Source organism: Globicephala melas, chromosome 17 (genome assembly GCF_963455315.2).
Source record: "Globicephala melas chromosome 17, mGloMel1.2, whole genome shotgun sequence".
NCBI classification, from domain to species: domain Eukaryota; kingdom Metazoa; phylum Chordata; class Mammalia; order Artiodactyla; family Delphinidae; genus Globicephala; species Globicephala melas.
Window position 1 is genome coordinate 75,369,632 of NC_083330.1, and position 24,102 is coordinate 75,393,733.

The following is a 24,102-nucleotide window of genomic DNA, read 5'->3' on the forward strand; positions in this document are numbered from 1 at the left end:
CCAGAAAGTTCAAACTGTCTTCAACAAGAAAGAAAACTTCTCAATCCAATAGTAGCGCTAGCTTCAAGTATGGCTTGATTCCTTGGCCAAGGGATGAAACTCAAAACCCTGAATGCCTCTCTGCTTTCTCTTTCTCCACATCCCTTTGACTGTTCAGTGGACATCCCAAGGCTCTTCATACAATGGGACCACGGGCACAGCAGTCTCAGAATTGTCATCCTAGCACCCCAATAACCAGGAGACTAGAGAGAGAAGACAGGTCCCTCCTTGGAGGTCCTTGTCCAGGACCCAGGCATATATTGATTGCTTGAGCCCATCAAAGCCAGGCCTAGAGCTGGGAATCAATAGGCCACACCGCTGAGAAGACGGAAGAGGGACACTTCCCAAGGAAACTTAGGTCACTGTCGATAGAAAAAGGGAGTATAGAATCCAAAGTCAACTGCTTCAAGACTGCCACTTACCATGCTAGAAGCTTCATGCTGTTTGAGCCATGTGGTTGAACAACAAAAAACAGGCCTCTTCTTCCCCAGGGGAAATTAAAACTCAGGAATTTTAAATGAATTTCTGACTCTTCAAACTGCAAATGGAGGGCCTTTTTCATAATGGAGCAAAAACAATCATTTATCGTGAAAATGTTCATTAGATTTCAAGTTCTTGAATTAAAATAGCAGCTTTTCCATTGACTAGCGACCTCGGTCAATTCCTTTAATGACTCTGGGTCTGTAAGGTTTCCACTTAATCTTTCTTTTTTTTTTAATTTATTTTTTGCATGTTGCCTAGTGGTACATTCTTTTTTTTTTTAACATCTTTATTGGAGTATAATTGTTTTACAATGGTGTGTTAGTTTCTGCTGTATAACAAAGTGAATCAGCTATATGTACACATATATCCCCATATCCTCTCCCTCTTGCGTCTCCCTCCCACCCTCCCTATCCCACCCCTCTAGAGTGAAGTAAGTCGGAAAGAGAAAAATACTGTTATGCTAACACATATATATGGAATATAAAAAAAAAAAATGGTTATGAAGAACCTAGAGGCAAGACAGGAATAAAGATGCAGATGTAGAGAATGGACTTGAGGACACAGGGAGGGGGAAGGGTAAGCTGGGATGAACTGAGAGAGTGGCATGGACATATATACACTAAATAGCTAGCTAGTGGGAAGCAGCCGCACAGCACAGGGAGATCAGCTCGGTGCTCTGTGTCACTTAATCTTTAAAGTTCCTTTTGGCCCTAAAACTCTGATGTATTTTGCACTTAAGTCTATTTTCTCTGGTTCCTATTTCAATGCCTTCAAGGCAATGATCTTTGGGGTCTTTTCTCAATGAAAGTGAACTAACCAGAAAGATTTAGATCACAATAGTTCCTCACAACTCCTGATGCAACTCTAAAATCCCAGGACGGCTGGTTCATCCCTTTGGTTAGAAGCCCTTTGCCCAGACTCCTCAAATGCACAAGCCCAAGGAAGACTGACACCCAAAAGCAGCAAAGGCTCCCAGGGGATGGGTTTCTCAGACTGTGCTCCAAGGTGAGAAAAGTCTAGTCTAGGAGGAAGGGCACTGGTCTAGGAACCTGGCATGCAGGTTCCCACGCTGGCTTTGACACTGAACCTTCAGGGCTACAATTTTATAGAGGCAATGTCTCCTTATCTATAGCACATGAGTGCTGTCCCTGATGGATACCCGGCATTGGGTACTGGGCCACATGCTGAGAACGGAAAGGAGTCATAACAGCACGATCCCCACCTTCACTGAGTTCTAGGCCGCAGGGACCAAGAGAGGAGTCGAGTGGTTTTCACAGGAATACATGCACACCATGATGACTGCCACAAAGCAAAGGCACCAGCACTCAGCCAGTTCAGGGGAGGCTTCCTGGGGGAAATGGACTTCAAGAAAAGTCCTTGGAAACAACCTAAGTGTCCATCATCGGATGAATGGATAAAGAAGATGTAGCACATATATACAATGGAATATTACTCAGCCATAAAAAGAAACGAAATTGAGCTATTTGTAATGAGGTGGATGGACCTAGAGTCTGTCATACAGAGTGAAGTAAGTCAGAAAGAAAAAGACAAATACCATATGCTAACACATATATATGGAATTTAAGAAGAGAAAAAAATGTCATGAAGAACCTAGGGGTAAGACAGGAATAAAGACACAGACCTACTGGAGAACGGACTTGAGGATATGGGGAGGGGGAAGGGTAAGCTGTGACAGGGCGAGAGAGAGTCATGGACATATACACACTAACAAACGTAAGGTAGATAGCTAGTGCGAAGCAGCCACATGACACAGGGACATCGACCTGGTGCTTTGTGACTGACTGGAGGGGTGGGATAGGGAGGGTGGGAGGGAGGGAGACGCAAGAGGGAAGAGATATGGGAACATACGTATATGTATAACTGATTCACTTTGTTATAAAGCAGAAACTAACACACCATTGTAAAGCAATTATACCCCAATAAAGATGTTAAAAAAAAAAAAAGAAAAGTCCTAAAGGAGAAGTAGGAGCAAGGAAGCAAAGGGGAGGACAGACAAAGGGAGACGCATAAAGTGTCCTACCTCTGGGTGCCTGCACACTAGTGGGAACGCTGGTGCACGTGCAACGTGAATACACGGTAATAAGCAGTAAGAATTACAAAGAACGTTCAGATAAAATATGGAAGATTCTGAGAAGCAAGGTCACTCTTACGTGGAAGATAAAAAGCTTGTGTAAATAGGAAAAGGAATGTGATGATCTGGTAGTATAGTAGGACATAAGCAAGGAAAAACAGAGCGGGTGGGCTAAGCACATCTGGTAGGTATCACAGAACAGGCAAAGGCAACTACTTCCTGAGGGAAACGGGAAATAGCTCAGGCTGAGCCAGGGCGTGTGTCAGGGGAAAACTTGAAAGGTTTTATTTCAAAGACCTTGAAGATAAAGCTTAGAAATGTCCAGCTACTGGATGCTTCCTACTCTGTATCAAAAAACCTCTCTCTAATTATCATACTAAGTGAGGTTAGAAAGAGAAAGACCAACACCATACGATACCACTTATATGTGGAATCTAAAATGTGACCCAGATGAACTTACCTACTAAACAGAAACAGACTCACAGACATAGAGGACAGACTTGTGGTTGTCAAGGGGGAGGAGGGGGTGGAGGAGGGATGGAGTGGGAGTTTGCGGTTAGCAGATGCAAACTAGTATATACAGAATGGATAAACAACAAGGTCCTACTGTAGAGCACAGGGAACTATATTCAGAATCCTGTGATAAACCATAATGGAAAAGAATATGAAAAAGGATATGTATGTGTATATGTATATATATACTGAATCACCATGCTGTACAGCAGAAACGAACATAACATTGTAAATCAACTATACTTCAATTAAGAAAACAAAATACCCTCTCTAAACGTTTGGCACTGTGGACTGAGACTCCCTCTTTCAAATACAATCCCATCCTTGTTTCTCCTCTCAGTTCTCTGGCTTCCCTCCTCAGGCACCTTCAGGAGCTTCTGTTCATCTGCTCAGCCCAGGTGTTCATGGGGCCCCAGCCGTCCTCGGCTGCCTTCTCTTCAAAACCCACAGAACCTCCACGTGTGAACGTATCCCCAGTGCTGACATGAATCTCTGGGTAATTGCTGGTGACTCTGCATGAATGAACCTCAGCTTAAATCTTCCCTGGAAGCAGCCCTGAGTTTCCTGTGTGGAGGAAACGGAGGCACTGGGCACTTGTTTCAGTTTCAAAGACGTGGAACCAGGGGTTGAACCCAGATAGACCATAGATGCCGTTTTTGTGCTGTTCGATGGGTCTTCCATGTGTAAACACTCATTGAAACAATGGCATGAACATGGGGTTCACTGCCTCTTCTAAAAAAGGTTGAAAATATTTAAATAGTAAAATTGGGATGACTAAATCCCAATTTATCCTAAAAGCACATCCACGGGACACCGGCGGGGCAGCCCCTGAAGGTCTGATTTTGCTACTACAGTGTCCACGGGAGTGATGAGGGCTGCAGTGTGAGGCGAGTGAGGCTGGGGAGGAGGCCGAGCCCAGGAGAGAAGACTGAGCCTGAGCAGAGTGATGTCAGTGGGCTTGGAGAGGACCCGGAAGCCCCGAGAAGGAGGAGAAAGTCCCGACTGATAGGACTTGAAATTTGACGCAGTGTGGAGGGGGTGCTGGTGGAGGGGCTCAAGGAGTAATTCTGGTCCAGCTTGCAGGACCCGGTGGGGGGCAGGGCCATGTGTCAACATTGCTCATTTATTCCTCCAGCTGGCGCTCAGCACAGGTCCTGTCCTTAGCACTGCGGGGGGAGTAGGGACCTGCCAGACCCTGGAGCCCGGCTCACTGGGCTTGAATCCTCACTCCGAGACTCACTACCTGGGAGGCCTTGAGCCAGTCCACGAGCTCTGCATGCCTAAATTTCCTCTTCTGTACAATGGGACCTATTCCTGTAACTTATCACTTAGGGAAGGTGTGATGATAAAGTAAATCCACACACATAAATACGTAACATATTTGAAATATTCTATTTCGTGGCACATAGAAAACAGTGACGGTTTACTGAAAGTAGCATTATTATCCAATTTTAGAGGAGACAGACAATAAATCCATATGGAATAAAACTAGCTGAAGTGGTACGAAGAAAAATAAAGCAGAATGAGAAACTGAGTTATAACAAGAAATTAATTTTTTTTTAAATAACTGGGCAAGAAGCCTCTCTGAGGAGGTGACATGTGAGCAGAGACCTGACCTGGATTCACTGAGAAAGCAAGCTAGGTGAAGATTGCAGAGGAACGACCAACTTCACAGTGGAAGGACCCCCTAAGTTCAGAAGCTCTGAGTTGGGAATGAGCTTGGTGATTCAAGGAAGAGTAAGAGTGATGGGGAAGAAGGGAGAAGATGAGTTTAAGGGGAAAGTCAAGGATCAGACCATACAGGGGCCAATCAGGACCTGCTAAGGACTCTGTACTTTGTTCGAAGGTCTCCATGAAGCAATATGATGCAGTAGTTAAGAGCCAGACCGCCTGAATGGGACCTTACCCCAGCCTCTTCCCAGATGTGCACATCAGCACCTTTATCTATAAAGTGGGGATAATAATAGCACCTACCCTATGGAGTTGTGAGAAGTGAGAAAATTTAATATATGCAAAGAATACAGACGGTGCCTGGTGTATATTAAGCATTCTGTGTCATCATCATCATCATTAGAAGACTTTCAGTAGCGGCCCAACATAATCCAAATTATCTGTAAAAGGTACTACCCTGGCTTTTGTGTGAAGGTGATGCAGGTCAGCCTTTGGCAGTGGTGAACTAAAATGAGTTGAGTCCTGAGAGTGATGGAGAACGATCATTGCACTGGATATGGACTGAAAACCTCTCAGGCTGATCTGCAGCAACATGGATGGACCTAGAGACGATCATGCTAAGTGAAGTAGGGCAGACAGAGAAAGACAAATACCCTATGATATCGCTTATATGTGGAATCTAAAATACGGCACGAGTGAACTTATCTACGAAATAGATTCACAGACGTGGAGAACAGACTAGTGGTTGCCAAGGGGGAGGTGAGGTGGGGAAGGGATGGACTTGGAGTGTGGGATTAGCAGATGCAAACTATTATATACAGGATGGATAAACAACAAGGTCCTACTGCACAGCACAGGGAACTATAGTCAATATTCCGGCATAAACCATAATGGAGAAGAATCTGAAAAAGAATGTATATATATGTATAACTGAATCACTTTGCAGAACAGCAGGAATTAACAACAGTGTAAATCAACTATACTGCAGTAAAATAAATTTTTTAAAAAAATTCTCAGGCTGGATGGCTCTGTGCATCTATATTACCTAAGGTTTCCTTGAGAATATGTGCGTGCTGGGTCATGCCAAGTAAAGTCTTTAAAAAAATCACTGTCTTGGGCTTCCCTGGTGGCGCAGTGGTTGAGAGTCCGCCTGCCGATGCAGGGGACATGGGTTCGTGCCCCGGTCCGGGAAGATCCCACATGCCGCGGAGCGGCTGGGCCCATGAGCCATGGCCGCTGAGCCTGTGCGTCCGGAGCCTGTGCTCCGCAACGGGAGAGGCCACAACAGTGAGAGGCCCGCGTACCGCAAAAAAAAAAAAAAAAAATCACTGTCTACTTAAAGTGGATGTATTATTACAAAAAAAAATTAATGGAATAAAAAGAAACAAAACTCTCATGCTTTTCTTTCAAGAACATTCTGAGTAAAAGCCATGCTCTTCAGAGAGTATGTGTTCCTCATAGCCTCTCCTTGGGATCTTCAGAATTAGCTACCAAGACAAAGTGGAAAATCCTGTTTCTGTAACTGTCCAAATACGCTACGGATATGTAAAGGTAAGATAGGAATTTTCTGTTAATTTTCCAGCATGAGCAGTTTTCACTGCTCTTTCACATCCTCTTATCTTGGGCTGTCCTTAGAAAGAAAGGGTTATTTGATAGATGCATGGAAAGCCAATCTGTGAGAAAGCCTGCTCCAGTAACGCCACTCTCCAGGACAACCCTACTCTGCTTTAAAATGGCTCGTGTTCAAATCACTGGGCAGCTGTCGGGGAATTTTGCTCTGAGTGAAGCCTCAAGTAATATTTTCCTCGTTTTTTACTGGGCGCGCATAAATAGCACCATGAATCGAAGACACTCTATAAAAAGGCAAGAGCGAGACCTGATAGCGGTTTTGAAATGGCTCTGGCGCCCAGTGTGGGGAGTACAGAATCTCCGTTAGCAGGACTTTTACCCTGAAATATGTTCCTCCTCCCTCCCAGAACCTCCCCAGAACCAGAGGTTCTGATACACCTGGCTCTTCCTCTGTGTGCTCCCTTGAATTAAAAAAAAATCCACGTGTAAATGGGGACGCAGACTCCCTCATTTTCCATGTGAGAATACTGGACAAGATAGACTTTATCATTCCTCACAGTGAAAAAAGAGCTTATGCCCAAGACAGGGTAAATACCCAGCAATCAGCCTCAGCCAGCTCAGAGGAAAGTATTTCTTTTCATTTCATGACCGCACTGTTTTCCAGAGGCACTGGATAAAAACGCACCTGTCAGCAGATCAGGAATAAAGACCCTCTGCCACATAGGACCGTCCTCAGGGACCTGTCTTTTACATTACAGTGTTAAGACTTCAGAATCTTCCTGTAACTGTAAGTCATTGAGCGGAGAAGACTAAATCATCCAAGTATCCATCGTTAGCACCAGCTTATTAGCTGCAATTACAGAATTCCAAGGTTCTGCTCTTGTGCGTCCCCATGTGAATCTCCTCTTTGGTATTTTATCCAGGTACATCTCGTCTCGCTCTTAGAGTCTGACTTAGGAGGCATGGGAGGAGGGATCAAGAAACTGGCTGCTTGCTAGTCCCTAGGGTGTCCTGGGAGGGGAGGTCCTTGCACCACATTGGGAGAAACTCTTCTGTGGTTTGAGGGGGTCCTGAACATCTCCCCGCCACTTCCCAGACACCTTCCGTGTTGTTACTCCAAATTCCACACAGCATGGGCCATTCTTAGATTCTCTGGGACCACTTGGCCAAATCAGGAAGAAGTTAGCCTGCCTCTTTGGGATACTTTGCTTTTTTCTAAATAATCATCAGCTTTTTTTCTTAACAACTGTTTGACTGTTGAGAAGGCGAAGCAGCATCCTTTCCCACTGAAATGCTTCCCCCCAAAACAACCTGTTCGCTGAGCCTTCAAAAGCTTGCTCTTCTTTTAATGGTATGGGATTGAGTCTCCCTCCTCCTTTCATTCTGGCCCAAGCTCTGCCCTCTGGTCTTGTATTCACTAAGGCAGTAAACAAGCCTGTGAAGCCAGCTGTGCCCCAGGCGCTCTGGCGGCACCAGGGAGCCAGAACTGAAGAAATCGACATGACCAGCATCTTGGTGTGTAAATGTAAGCATCAACTTCCACACTGAGGGTTAATTTATATCCCTAAGTATATAATAATGATAACGATAATAATAATAACCATGTAATGTCTCTTCATTTAAAAAAAAACTAGAATGACGCTGCCTATATGTACACTCTCATACAATGTTCTTTTCATTGGCTACTGTCTCGTACCATGCGAAAACCTCTGCTTGAAACCTCCAGCGATGGGAAGTTCACTGCTTCTGAAGACAACATCTGTAGCTGGGCATCTGGGGGCTCAAGAGCTCCAGAAACAGTGCCTGACACACGGGAGGCACCCGAGAAACATTTTCCCGAATGAGCAAAACCCATCAGGACTAACATTTCAGTTCATGTAAATTTCACCCAAGTCTGCTGACTCTGGCTTTTGTAATAAAACTTAAAAATAGCCGGGATTTATTGAGGGTTTAGGATGTCAGGCTCCCCTCTGCGTGCTTATGTGCATTAATATTTTAAATTCTTACAAACCTATGAAGAAGGTACTATTATTAATATTACTATTATTGTTGTTATTGTTATCGCTATTCCCATGTTACAGAGAAGGAAACTGAGGCACAGGGAGGTTAGAAACAAGCCCAAGGTCACCCAGAGTGACTGGGACTCAGCCACCTGGTTCTGGAGCCTGTGTGTAGTGCTCTAGAGATAAAGATTGTTCTCTCCCATCCGCAAGGGAAGCGGCTCTGATGTGTGTGTATCTTCTCTGGCCTACGCTTCAGGGAGCCTGTGCTCTCCCTCGCCTTTTTCTCTAGGTGTGTTTCCCTGAAATGCGGTTCCCCAGGTGCAGCTTTGCCATGCAGGTGCGCGCTGGTGGTGCTGCTGTCTGAGTGGAGAGCAGGCAGGGGGCCCAGGAGCCTTGCTCAGCGTGGAGGGAAGCACCAGGGCAGGTGTGCAGATGGCAGGGCAGCTGAGGCTGTGAAGACCCGATGGCGGGACTCTGCTCACTTTCCGAGCACAGAGAGATTTGCACTGACGACCTGGACCTACAGTCGGGACACCTGGAGGTCAGGTGTGCTCACAGAAGACAGACTCAGGAAGACAGCAGTCGGGCCTTCCAGGGAAGGCTGTCCTGAGCCCTGGGCCCCCAGGGCCTCCGTCCTCCTGAGCCCTTGTCACTCACCCCGTGGTTCCCCACCCCAGTCCTTGAGCTTCAGGAGAGCAGGGTCAGCCATCAAGCTCTGTGTCAACTGTGCCTTGTACACAGCTGGCTTTAGAATCCGGGATTTGCTGCTGTGTAAGTATCTCTACAGAAAATGCATTAACTGCGGGACAGATTAGGGGACCATCCCTGAAAAATGTGGCAGGAGGGTGATCAAGGAGGTCACGCTTTGATGTGTAGGTATACATGCAGGCTCCCAATGCGACAGGAAGTCCATTCCCTACCCACATACAGTACATCAACTGATCCCCAAAACAGCCCTTAGGGTCATTTCTATAGGGGACTAAACCCAAAGGCTACTGGCTCAGGGTCACAAGGAACCCAGGTGAACGCAGGTCTGGTTAACTTCACACCACACCTCCTATGTGATAATGAATGAACTGCAGTACCTCTTCTAGTGGTTTCTGGACACAGATGATAAACAGCACATCCAGAGAAGAGGACCTGCGTGCAGGCGATTTAGCACAGGTGTGCCCAGTGAGACCACCTGGGACGTGGGGACACATTTCAGGAAAAGGAAGGAAGACAGGCAAGGGTGCATTTCAGCAAAGGTCCCCAAGAAGGCAGCGCCAGCCTGATCCTGCAGGGGACTCTGCAGGGTGAGCTACATCTCAGTCTGTCCCATCATGAGACGGGAGATGGGCTTCTGTATCCCTGCACTAATACTCACTGGTTCATGGCAGGGGTTGGGTGGGGAGGGGATAGGGGACGGTGGGCTTCAAACTCCCAGGCACGTTCAGATCTTGGGCAGAGTGCTTCTGGGAGCCTGGGGTGGTCCTCCAAGCAAAGTCCCAGGTGCAGGTACTGAGAGCAAAGGGGCAGGAGAAGCCCACAAATGGGGGAGGGGCACGTGCTGTGTGTGTACAGGTAGTGAAGAGGATATGCTCAGACAGGGAATGAGTAATTCTGCCAGGGGCAAGGGATCGCCCTTGGAGAACCAGCATAAATCCTTTCTGCCAGCCTAGTGGGACTAGCAGGGTGAAAGGGTGAGGAAAGGAGGGATAGGCATGGAAAGCAAAAGCAGAGGCAGAGAGGCGTGAACCGTGGTACAAGAGACTGGAGAAAGCTTCCCAAAGAAGAACCTTGGAGGTCAAGCAGACTTTAAGACTTGATCTCAAGGACAAAGGATAGGCAACAATTCTGACTTGGACCCCCAGGGAGCTGGGTCGCCGCACCAGCTGGCAGAGCAGATTCCCAGCTTGCACTGGGAGTCCAAGGTGAGGGGCCCTGGCTTCGGCGTTTCTCAGTTGACTGCTGCAAGGACCAGAGGGGAGAGCATACTTCAAGCCTGGGCTCACCCAGGCACATCCTTCCTGACAGCCCTGAGCATCACTCTCCTCCAGCCCCAGGTGGGCACTCAGAGCCTGGGAGCTGGAGTGTTTTACCTGCTTAATATTCTCCATGAAAACAAGCATATTTGATATGTAGGGGTACGTTAATGGACCCTGAAAAGAAGTTAGTTTGATTCATTTGAAGAATAAATGTCCCTCCCCACCCCTTAACACGGTGAAACTCATAAAAGCTTCTGCTAATGGAAAGGGAAATTACCTCTCAAAACATGACTAAAACTAATCATGGCCGTTTTTACACGTTCACAATTTACTGCTCATCCTTTCTCCTGCTTTGATGAGCGGTGACTAGCAGATGCCTGTGCCGAACCGCCTAGCACAGCCTCAACCAGCTTAGGCAGCATCCCTCCCCCTATTTTCCCTTCCGTGATCATCCCTCTAAGGGAAAATAATATTTTTTTAACATCTCCAGGTAGGAAGGACTGCACAATCTATTGAATAGCGTCATTTTGGTGGAAGGAAATTGCCAAGGCTACGTATCCGTAACATTCATTCACAGATGCAGACATGCCAATTACCTGTAACCCTGAACTCAGAAGAGAGAACAAAGCTGTGAGACTCACAAAATGTAAGCCTTTGAAGCAAACAGAATCACATTTTTTAAAAAATTTCTTACTTCTGGTTTCTCTTCCTGGAATCCCTTAACCCTTATATTTTCATTGACCATCATTCATCTCTGTACCTCTTGGCACCCAGGACTTCGGCTTATAGGAGGAACCTGAAAAGGTTTGGAACAGCCCAGGGATAGCCTGGTGTCAGTGAACCATTAGGGGATCACCTACAATTCATACTTTTCTATTTTGGGTGATGACCAAGACCCAGTGGCCTTCAGAGTCGTACTGACCACTGGCCCGAATCACCCACCCTTCCACATCTACAGAGAAGTAGCTCCCTTTATGCCTGGCACCAAGTGCCAGGAGCAGATGTGATGCACTGTTCCAGTTGGGGTACAGTCACCTGTTCACACACATGGCCCTTCTGTCATGTGGTCATCTTTCTAGAATGCCCAGGGGAGGACTGCTCTTACCTGGTACAAGCTCAGAGCCTGTCCTAGTCTATTTTACAAGATATGTCGCTACCTCAGACAAGAAGGAACTATCCATTTACCACAGAAACCTGTCCCAAGTCACCTTTTTTAAAAGTACAGAAGAAAAGAAAACACCGTAGTATACAGGTTATGGCTACATTTCACATGGGGAGTTACTATTTTTTCTTATTCACAGAATCAAATCATAAACACCTACCTTGGAAAACCCAATGACAAAGTATTTCCCATCTAGAGAAGCAGAATCCAAATCACCTACGTAGTTGAAACACATTTCCATATCATATGGCTACCAGAGAACAGATATATCTAAAAAGAGAGAAAGACTGTATAATTCTGCCCCTTAATTTGTGCAGCAACGTCTTGTGCTCGAACAGCACTGGATTTATGTCTTCCTAGTGCTTTCATTTCATCTGGCTGTGCCTCTGAGACGAAATCAATCTGCTCCACATGGCATATCGTGGCCTCCAAACCCGGCCGCCAAGGTTTCTCTTCTCATTTTGTCTCTGTCCTTATCACCTGCCACTCCAGATCTCTCATCATCCCAGGAACACCCTTGCTCAGGTCCCAGGGATATCGGGGCCTGGTACCTCTGCCGAGAACATCCTTCCCTTCCTTTGCCTGCACGGCCAACTTCTGCTCACCCTTCCAGCTCTCATTGTCTCAGATGAGCTGTGTCAGCTTCCACCTCTACTGTATTTGTTAGTGTGACACTTCTGTCTCCCCAGGAAGACTGTGGGTGCCTCCAGAGCAGGAAGGAATCTTCTCATCCCCAGGGATGTGTTCCATGGGACCAGCCTGGGGCAGATGCTACTAGGTAAACAACTATTGAACGCATAATAGCATCACTTACTCTTGCTAGTGGTTATTGTGGGCTTACTGTGCGCCAGGACCATTCTAGTCATTTCCTTGCATAACTCATTCAAACCTTAACATAAACCTATGAGGTAGGGATCTCCTACCAGCCCCACTTTATAGGTGAAGAACCCAAAAAACCAAATTGGCTAAAATAACTTTCCTAAATCCACATGGCTAAGAGTCGGAAGCAGGATTTGAACCCAGAAATTTCTGAGTGTGTGTCCTGCACCACTCCTGAATTCTGCCTCTTTAGACAGAGAAACCTTTTCCTATTTCTGTTTTAGAGATAAATGCAACCAAAAAAACAAATTAAATGACTTGTCCCCATAAGATCACTCAACTGATAAGTGTCAATGACATCAAGTGTTTTGACTCCTTCTGGTGATTTCTCAATATATCGGTACTCGACTAAACATGTACATATTTTTTCTTTTTTACTGAGAACTACATGCAGGTAACAGGAAATACGTCTGGGTGACTGGATGTAAATATGACTGCTGAAACATTCTCCCTTTGCTGTACGTACAGAAGTTGCTCCATGAAGGGCTGGAGAATATTCCACTCCTGCCTTGAAGCTGCACTGGCCTTGCAATTGGCCTTGACCAATGGAATGTGGAAGACAGACCCTGTGCCATTTCCCAGCCTAGCCCTTAAGAGACCTGGAATCTTCCACTTTCTTTCCCTTGGTGACCTGAGCTACCACAGAAGAAGTTGGACACCCAACTGGAGACAGCCGGACCATTCCCTTAGGCAGTTCAGCCACCTCAACTGAGAGATCAGATGTGTGTGAAGACACGTTTGATGTTATGATCGTGGGTAATCTGTCCTCCACTGAGATCCCAGCTGAAAGCAGTGCACAAAAGACCTGGCTGAGCCCAGCCAACTCAAAACATCAAGAATAAACTGTTGTTTTGAACCACTAAGCTTCAGAGTGCTTTGTAATGAGGCAATGTCTAACTGAAAACACTAAAATTGGAAAATTCACCTTGAGGAAGAAATCGCCAACACTATCTATTCCTCACCCACGGAGCCATCCCTATTGTAATTATTGCTGACCTCCATATGGGCCTTCTGTTCTAAATATCATACTCGTGTAAACTCAAGGACCTACCAAGTGGACCACAATTATCCCCATGCCAAACTAGACCAAAGAAGAAAATAGCCTTTTTTTCCCCAAACTGCATTTTTCTTTCTTTTGTCTCTGTGCAGCACCAGCAGGAGTCCTCCCTCCCCCAAGCTGCTTGCTGGGCTCTGCCAGCTGCTGGACGCCCAGCAGTCCTCTGATCGTCACAGCTGGGTCTCTCAGCTCCAAGAGACAGCTCAGCCAGAGACAGGGACTGAGCTCCTGAGCTACACAGTCGCGAGAAGAAGCAGAGTCCTTTGTCGGGGACCTGGGGATGGCATCCATCAAGTCAGCTAGGCATTAGTCCCACCTGACTTCCAGGTCCAGCCTTGTCCCTGAGACCAGAACCCAGCTTCAAACCCCTGATCAGGTGACCACTCACATGTCAGACTGATTGGACACTTCCTTTGTGCCAGTTCCTAATCTGGGACATTTACCTTAATAATCTCTGTAAAATATAAAACGCCCTTTTCATTTATAATCTCCAAGACGCACAACCATATTAAATCTATGGGATGCAGCAAAAGCAGTTCTTAGAGGAAAGTTCATAGCGATACAAGCCTTCTTTAAAAAACAAGAAGAATCTCAAATACATAACCTAACCCTCCACCTGAAAGAATTAGAAAAAGAAGAACAAACAAAACCTAAAGTCAGCAGAAGGAAGGAGATAATAAAGATCAGAGAGGAAATAAATAGAGATTTAAAAAACAGCAGAAAAAGCATCGGTAAAACCAAGAACTGGTTCTTTGAGAGGGTAAACAAAATTGACAAACCTCTGGCCAGGCTCACCAAGAAGAAAAGAGAAGGACCCAAATAAACAAAATTAGAGCTATAATGTCTAAGACAAAGCCCTACAGAGGATGGACATTTACCCTCATGTTTCAGGTGAGGAAATGAAGCTCAAGTTGTTAACGCCTGGGATCACATGACTAGTTCCTGCAAGATTTGGGTTCAAATCTTCTACTTTCTCATTCACCTCCATGAACCTTCTTCTGGCAGAAGCTGGGTTGGGGAAGGGGCACGACACAGGTGGTAGCACAGTGGGGAACTACAGGCGTCCTGAATGCACATAGGAGAGGGAGTGACCACCAGTCTTAGATGCCTGATTTACTTCCTGGAGAGAGGAGGAGAGTGAAGGGTGGAAGAGAAGGACCTCCCTGGAAATGTGGAGCCTTGACTACTACTTAATGCTTAACTCTTTCCAGAGTAAGGGGAGGAGCCGGTGGTCTCCAGTATCTTTCTCTTTCTGTATCACAGGCTTGAGTCAAACTGTTGCCCATAAACCATCAGCCTCCCCTGATTGTCCCTTGCATGGTCCAAGTAGCCTACTCTGCCCCGAATCTCCCACTCCTCCTCCCAGGTGGAGCTAAACATGTCACCACATCTACACTCCCACTTTGTGGTTATTCAACTGCATGCAGTTTTACTCACCATAATATCACTGTCAACAATGGGGTGGTCTAATTGCCAGGGCAACTCCAGATGAATTTTTGGAAGTGTAGCTATGACTGGAACTCTTACTCTGCTGGATATGATTTCTATAATATTCTTGGCTACCTTGTACAGTGAAAGTTAAGCAGGTTTCACCTAGTTCTGTCTTTTTATCTCCATACTTCTGCTTCCATCCCGAAGTGTTTCTTCTTCTTCTTCAGGTCTGGCTGATCTATACATTCTCCCAAATTTACTAATGAAAATATTTCTGTTAGAATATAATCTTGACGCCTAGCCTTATTTTTTATGTAATAAGTTCTATATTTCGGACTCAACACTATTACACTGAAACTGCTGGGAGCCCTGGATACCTACTAATACTCCAGTTTCTCCAAGGTTAGAACCTGGATTGTTCTTGGCAATCCTTCTTCCCTAGGAGTGCTGCATTGACTCCTTGCTGTGCACAGAAAGTGCTACCACACCTGCCTGCTGATTCAGTCCCCTATACCTAGATGATTATCAAATTCTCTTCAACAACAGGTTTCTTCTTACCTATCTGCTGGATGCCGTTTCCCTTCCTCTTCCTCCCTGACTTGACTTTCGCCAACCTCCACAGCCAGGTTTATCCTCAGATGCCAGCTGCTCCTGGGCGAGTATTTGTTTGTTTGTTTTTTCCTTCAGCCAGGTCCCCCTTGCAATAACGTACACACGTGGCCAAAGCAACAGTGGGTCTCCATTTCCAAAACCCACTCATTCAGCATTCAACAATGACTTACTGAGTGCCTTTATGTATCCAGCACTCTGCTAAGCTCTGGCTTACAGTGATAAATGAAGGCTTACCAGCGGGGAACAAGTGCCCCACTGCCATCCTCCTGCTTACCTGTCTGCCCAAGGATGGAGGCACTCAGTCTGTGGGGGATCCTTGAGGACACCTTCAAGGTCACTCGGATCTGATAATACCTAAGAAAAGAACAGAGGACAGGCTGCTGAATATCAGATTTCTTACTGTTGGCTGCTGTTAAAAATACCTAGACTTAATCCTAAAGATTGTAGGGAACCAGGAAAGTTTCTGGATGACATGCATGATCATCTAGCAACAAAGAGAGATTTATTTTGTTAGCATAGTGGGAAAGGGATGGGATGGGCCAAGCTGAAGACACCTGAGATCGTAGGAAACACATAAGAGGTTGGTAGTGACGGAAATAGGAAAAAGGAAAAGATAGGTCATATAGCACAGGTACATTAGGGGTGTGATTTTTCTTCACTCAAAAAAGTCCATTTTACAGAAAAATAGGAAGTTTAATGCATGGTGAACAATCCATACACAAATTGAATTGCTATCACGTTGCAACACAGACAAACATTTCCTTTAGAAACACTGGCAGCTGAACTGCTAATCCTGGGGATATTGACAAACATTTTTACCAGTGTATTTCTGTGCCTTTGTTTCTATTATGTCACCCGCATTTCCAGATTCGGTCATTTCAGAATATCGTGCAGGTTCTCACACTGTCAGCAAACTCTCTCAACTGTCTTCTTTTGCCACATGTGCAGAAGCATTTTTTGAAGTTCTGTGCTTTGCAATCAATGATCCTTTTGTTTGCAAGCACTTGGGAACATTTCTGGCCTCATAATTGTTCTCCCCTTCCACTGATTTCAAAACCATTGTGTAACAGAACGTGAATAAAACCAAGTGAAATAGAAGTAAAATAGACCATGAACACATCAGTCTCTCACGGCTCATTGAACTCACAGCTGGGAGCTATTTTGCTATGGACTCTGTTGCACTGTGAATACACTTGGAGAATGTTTCTGTTGACATGTCTATATGTATATAGTGATCCAAGGAGATGTAGAGCAAAGAGCACTGGCACTGCACTTATGTAGCTTGGGTGACATCATTTGAGAGCTGTGTGACTTTGAGTACATCACACAACTTCTCTGAACTTGTTCTTATATCTGTAGAATGAGGATTTAAAAAAAAGAAAAGAAAAAAAGGGACTTGTCATGACTTCTGCTTCCAGGAAAAATGGAGTAGACATACTTTTTTCTATCCCCACTAAGTACAGCTAAAAACTCTAGACAGTATATAGAAAACAAACAAAAGAAGATTCTTAAAGGTGAAAAAGAAAGCAAACAGTCTAGGGACCTCGAGGTCCAAGGAAAGACATGATGGTGAGTTTTCTGCATTTTCTCTTTTGCCTCGTATACCACACATACCCCTCCCTGTAGCTCACCTTTTAATCCCCTCTGTAACACATTTTACAGAACAGAAGTTTTTAATCTTGACGAAGTTGAATTTATCCATTTTTTTTAATGGATCACTCTTTTAAGTGTCCAGTTTTAAAAAACTCTCTGCTTAGCTCTGGATCCCAAAGCTTGCCTCTATTTTTTTTTTCCCTAAAAGTTTTATATTTTGCATTTAAGTCTGTGATTGACTTTGAGTGAATTTTTATATGAGGACTGAGATTTAAGTTGAATTTCTGTTTTGTTTTCTTTTGGCCTGTGGATGTCGAGTTGCTTCAGGACCGTTTATTGGAAAGGCTTTACAGAATTGCTTTTGAAACTTTGTCAAAGATCTCTTGGGGATATCTGTGCCTTTGTGACTGCTATGTCGGGGTAGAGATCCAGGCTCCCCAGAGGGTGTCCACGTAAACCAGGCTAGGTGGAGTTCTCGTCACCACCCACTAGTAGTGAATATCTAGCTCCCTACTGGAGACCTGCTCTTGCCAGGTGGGGGGAAGGTGTGGCCTGTTACAGCCTGGCAGTGGTGGACATCTAGGCTCACACTTGGCCTTTGCTGGTGTGGGTGGAGGTGAAGCCACTGTTTTTCCTGTGTTGCTTGGCTAGGGTAGAACTACTATTGTCAAAATGTTTCTGTCTTGCTAGGCTGCTTCCTTCCTGGTCCTTTCCCTACAGAAAGCAGGCTTTTTGGTTGGAGCTTATTTTTGATATTTAAAATGGCCTCTGAGTGCAGAGGTAAAGTCCTGTCTAATGTGTTCCGAAAAGCAAGAAGGCTGTGATGTGCCTCACACAGAAAACAGTGTGTTAGACAGGCTTTGTTCTGGTATGAGTTACACTGCTGTCAGTCATGAGTTCAATGTCAATGAACCAGAGCCAGATGAATATATATATATATATATATATATGCCTTTAAACAGAAACACACCTAAAACAGGCTTATGTATTGATCAGTGGATGGAAATGTGACCGGAGGTTCCCAGGAACATAACATATTTGTGCCCTTGTGACTGCTGTGTGGAGGGTAGAGATCCAGGCTCCCCATAGGGTCTCCACATAAGGGAACCATTCACATAAGCTGAACGTTTACTACCATCATGAAATTTACAGGAGAAACACAATAACAAATAACCATGGACACTGTCACCTGTGAGAGGGAGACTGAGGCAGAGTAGAAGGTCCCTGCACTGCCTATCGGAGACAGACGCTACTTAGCTAACTACCACTGTGCAGAAATGTTGGCTAGGCAATGCTAGATCTTTCCGTGTTTCAAGGGAAGACAGAAATTTGAATTTTCAATAAAACATCTTTATATTTTTAAACGTTGGTTCATAAATCAATGATAATGGCAAGAGTAACAGCAAAAACAATTAGCAGCAGCAACTATGGCCACGGCGTTAACAATAAAGCACCGTGTTGACAAGATAAAGCACATTTTCAGGCTAAGTCTCCATGGGCCAATAACTGGCCAACTCTAATTTATATAAATACAAGATGTCGCTTTTAGTGTTTCCATAATAAAAGACCAGCGCATTTCAATAATCTCATCATCAAAGGAAGAGGCGCAAATTGCACCACCAGCAGTTGTAATATTCTAATGGCTTCCTCTCCGAACATAAAATAGGTCATTCATTGCCAGAGGCTATGCATCACTTTCCTATCAGACTGTGCTGGAAGCAGTTGCAGGTATGCTCAAGATTTATTAAGCATCTCTGAGCTGGGATCTGTTCTAGGAACTTCCATGTATGCAATCTTGTTTGACCCTCCATAAAGCCTTTGTAAAAGAAAGCATCATCTCAAGTGTCAACCAAAGAAGACGTTGAGTCATTGGAGGTATCTAACTACTTAGCTAAAGTAGTTAAGCTAGCAAAGGGCAATGAGGTTCAACATCCAGAAATAATACTAATTCGTTTTTGCCTGTTACATCTCATAGGAACCACATTTCATTGCATAATTGTAACACTTTTATAACCAACTCCAAGCACTGTCTGAACTCTTCCTCTTTAAAAGCACTGGTGCTACTGAACCTTATTTCAAAGAACTAGTCATCTTGCACTTCAGATGCTTTACAGGCATATGTTGAAAGAAATAAGTTTCAATTAGGTTGGTCCATTTGGCTTCTGGCTTGATTACACAGAATGTTTAAACCCCTTTAGCAATTCTCTTTTGTCTGACATGAAGGTGCTGCCAGGTCATAAATTCATAAACCATGTCATATATGATATACATGATACTGTTTGATCCCTTCAGGAAATCTGTGATGCACTTACCATGACTTCCATCTTTAAATTAGAAAACTAACCCTAGAGATGAAGGAATTTGTCCGAGTTCACATATTTGGTAAAGAACGTTAGCGCATCTCCTAGAATAACCTTATTGCTTCAAATAGATATCCTTTAACCATCTTAAAGCCACCTTTTTCCAGCTGTGGTGACTCAAGGAAGACATCATGAAGAAGGGAGCAGTTGGCTCAAATCCTTGGAGAATGAACAAGTGGTAGGAGAATATGGGAGATGAGTACCAGTCAGAAGGAAGGAGAAGTTAAGACCAGGAAGTGGAAAACTTCAGACAATGTGCTGGTATGCTTGAAGAGTCTAGATTTCCACAGAACCCCTTTTGGGAAGTGATAATAAAATAGTCATCCTCTATTGGCTTCCATCCACTGAACTATGCCCTTTACCTAATGTGGCAGGCAGAATAATGTCCCTTCCAAAGATATCTACATCCTGATCTTCAGAACCTGTGAAACAAGAATTAAGGTTGCAGATGGAATTATAGTTGCTAATCAACAAAAAAAAGTATTTTAAGTACAATGAGAGCTGTACTTTTCTACACTGTTGGTAGAAATGAAAAATCACGACAGCCTTTCCGGAAAGCAATTTGGCAAGAATCTCAAATGTTTATTTTCCTTGACCCAATAGTTCTATCCTAGGAATCTAACTTTAAAGTGTGTGTGTGTGATTTTATAATAATGAAAAATCAGAAAAACAAAGAAAGATTAAATAAATGTTGTACACTCATATGATGGCAAAGCCTGCTGCTTCAACCTTCATAAGCTCACCTCAATTTCCCCATCACCTTTTTATCCCCAGAAGCCCAACCCCACTCATTCTGATCACTAATGTATTTCCCCCTGTTTTCTCAAAAACACAGTGAGAACAAGAATGATACTTTTCACTTCTGTGTCCCTTAGAGCTCTTACTAAGAGCACTGCACTAAGGAGAGAAAAGCATCTCATAAACATTAGTTCTCAGTTGACTATAGAGAAATCCATCACCACCAGCTGCTGAAGGAGAAGCCACACCCTATTCATCTTTGTATTTCCAGCAACTAGCATGGTGCTGACACACAGTTGACATTCATTTAGTGCCAGAGGAATGTATGAATGAATGAAAATTCCAACGAGAGGAATTCCCTCAAACCACGGGTATATACAATCCAATCCCAACATCTAAAACTGTGTGACTCAGAATCCACAAGCAATTCTTTTAATACTAATAAAACTAGAAATCCTATTCTATAATGGGAATACGGAGATCTATGACATTTTGTCATAAGCACTTTTATATCAGACATATTATGAAACCACCACTCCGGGACCCAGGGACATTTGACATGACCTAAAATACAAATCACTGTGTTTGTGGAAAGGTCAACAGAGCCTGGAGTCAAAACGCCTAGGATCCAGAGCCCAGCAGGCAAATGGAGACAATAACTTTCCTTCTCTGAGCCCCTTTCCTCATGGGTGATGACACCTGTAATGACCTCACAGACCTGTCATGAGGTATGTACAGGGCAGTGCATGGAAAGCCCTGGGTATGATTCTCAACCCCCATATTCCATTAAAGATAAAATACTGGTGTATGATGTGTGTGAAATAGACATCCTCCCCCAAACACTAACCCTATCTATCCTCCAACCTCACAGCTGGGGTGAAACTGGGGGAAAGGTGAGGGTCTGGGTGGGACAAGCTTCAGAGATGCCTGGGGCACATACTGCATGGTAATACAAAGTGGCGGACACAGATGTAGTGCTCTACTATGATGTGGCTTTGCCCATGTGGCTGGAAAACATCATCTTTCTTTGAGTCTTCAGGGGCAATATAGCATAGTGGGTAAGAATGTGAGTTCTTAAACTCCGCCTGTTAATGGCTGTGCAACCCAACCTGAAAGTGGAAGACCCACTGATTTGGGGGTGAATCTCTCTGGCCCAGCAGCGAAACAAAGGAAATCTTGCCACTAAGGGGGGCTCGATGTTCCAAAAAATTAACAACAGTAAAAAAAAAAGACCCAGGAAATGACCAATATATTTTCACTACACACTCATAGACTGATTCATCTGTTCTCACAGTATCCACCCACCACGACAGGACTACAGTCCATTTGTTGGAATTTACTGGCTTCGGTAGCAAATAATGAGATACTTTTTCAAGAAAAGTCCACTTTAATATTTTAGCAAAATTTGTCTGGATACTTCAACAGCATCAAAACAACGATTATAACAATTGAGTCAGATTCCACTGACGTTTACTCTGACGTTTACTCCTCATTCCTGTATCCCCAGCTCCCTGCTGATCCAGAAGGGTCTGTGTGGTAATCATATAGTGAACTGTCTGCTACGCACCCATAATTCCCTCCTTCCTTACAAAAAATAAATAAATAAATAACAGACTTTGTCAGGGAAAGCAGTGTGCACTCAAGAATACTCTCCCAGGGGCTTCCCTGGTGGCGTAGTGGTTGAGAGTCCGCCTGCCGATGCAGGGGACGCGGGTTCATGCCCCGGTCCGGGAGGATCCCACATGCCGTGGAGCGGCTGGGCCCGTGAGCCATGGCCGCTGAGCCTGCGCGTCCGGAGCCTGTGCTCCGCAACGGACGGGAGAGGCCACAACAGTGAGAGGCCCGCGTACCGCAAAAAAAAATACTCTCCCTCTGGAGTCCCTTGCAGCCAGGAGAGATCTTAAGATCCTCTCCTGGTTATGGCGAGAAAAGCATACATTGTCAGATGGAGCAAAGCAGAAAGCTTTGGAAGAAGCAGCCTCAGGTGTATGACCTTTGGGTTGTGTGTCCCTTCTCTGACTTGGCACAGACAGAAAACAGGAGTGGATGTTAAAGCAGCCACCTTTCAGCTGTGGGGACGAAAGCCGTGTGGAAAGGATGGTGGATCAGAAACATAGAAGTCTGCATCCCTGGTGTCATCAGTGGCACAGTGATGCTGTCTGCGTCTGGATTTCTCGTGACACCCTGTGGTATTTAAGTCAGGGTTGGTCACACGTCTGAAGCCAAACACAATCTTTCCTGATGGAATCTGATTCCAGACCGTCCTGGGGCCATATTTTCTATGGGGAAAAACTCAGAAGACGTGACAGAGGCAATCTGACTTCTCTCCCTGACTTTCTCTTGGCAGTGGAGAGCTTAGCTTTACCACGCATTAAGCCATTAAAATCTAAGATTCCAGGTTGGACTTTTAAGTAGAAACAAAGCGACAGTTTTGGTCCACCAGAGTTTAAAGCTACTTCCTGGAGGAAGAGGGATCTCTTTGTGTAGCTGAACCTAACTCACTGTCATTCTCCAACAGGGTGTGTGGACAACACACCACACACACACACACACACACACACACACACACACACCCCACTAATGGCAAAACTGAGTTGTGGTTACTTAATAAACATGTGTTCAATCAAACTGTTTTTTTTTAAAATATAATAGTGTTCATTTATTTTTACTTGTTGACAGTTTGCTTTATTAATTTATTTATGGCTGTGTTGGGTCTCCGTTTCTGTGCAAGGGCTTTCTCTAGTTGCGGCAAGCGGGGGCCACTCTTCATCGTGGTGCGCGGGCCTCTCACTATCGCGGCCTCTCTTGTTGCGGAGCACAGGCTCCAGACGCGCAGGCTCAGTAATTGTGGCTCACGGGCCCAGTTGCTCCGCGGCACGTGGGATCTTCCCAGACCAGGGCTCGAACCTGTGTCCTCTGCATTGGCAGGCGGACTCTCAACCACTGCGCCACCAGGGAAGCCCTCCAACTGTTTTTAAATCAAATGTCTACAGAAACCCATTTACAGAGTTATTGCATGTTTAAGCGGCACATCCCCTACCAGGCGGTGGTGTGTCAATACTGCAAAACTTCAGGTTCTTTGCCTTCAAGTTGGTAGCCTGAAATTGGCCATGATGGGTATATATGCATCAGGGAAACTGACCAGTGTTTCGACTCTTTTTTTCCTTTGGAGCCAGTTTTAAACATTCATCAGCGCACCACTGCTGCCCCCTCCTCTTGGTACCATCACCCCTCCATTCTTTTAAAGAAAGGGAATCTGAAACCTGAACAGAGTAAAGAAGCAGGCACTTTGGAAAAATTCCAAGAAAGTCACCGTTGGGTGGGACTCAAACTGCCGAGGCTTCTGGAAAAATCTATCTTACTGCTCAGAGACACCTCAGTGAATAAAGCTATACCAGTTAGGTTCCTGGGATAATTCTCCTACGAGCTGGAAGAAGAATGACCTTCACAAGACGGGTGCCCTTTGAATACAGACTTGCAAGGCAGAACGAAATATCTGTAATTCCTCCCCTATTTTCACCTCTTCTTATTCACATTAAAAACCAAAACCAAACTACAGCCACGATAACGATGTTTTTGTGTGACTGAAGACAATTTAAACTCTCTGAACTTCAGTTTTCTCATTTGCAAAGGGGCTATCAGTTCCCTTCCAGAGTTGATATCGAAAGAAATAAAAGCCAAGGTGCAGGGCAACAGTGGACTGCAGTAAATCACAGGTATTATTTTTGCTATTGTATTTTTACGTATCAACCAAATAGGCTCACAAACAAATGCTCCTGTTCATAAAAGCAGGCCACTTAAGGAACTCGAAGCCGCAACACAAGTAGCCTAGTTGGAAATGCTATCTATCAAAAACGAGGTTGCAGAGCCGCTGGAACACTGAAACAAACGTGCTTCCCCATCCTGGCATCTCCCGCTGCTGTTTTCATTCAC

At 44.8% G+C, this 24,102-nt stretch overlaps 1 protein-coding gene across 3 annotated transcripts in view; it reads right to left on the reverse strand.

The window, feature by feature from the left end:
- The window catches only part of FAM135B (family with sequence similarity 135 member B), a 269,866-nt gene that overhangs the window by 116,395 nt on the left and 129,369 nt on the right, over window positions 1-24,102 (reverse strand). For all 3 annotated transcript variants that reach the window (XM_060287086.1, XM_030876275.2, XM_060287087.1), the window contains exon 3: window positions 15,753-15,832. In XM_060287086.1, coding sequence (XP_060143069.1) covers window positions 15,753-15,832 — 80 coding nt within the window. The remainder of the gene's footprint in view (window positions 1-15,752; window positions 15,833-24,102) is intronic.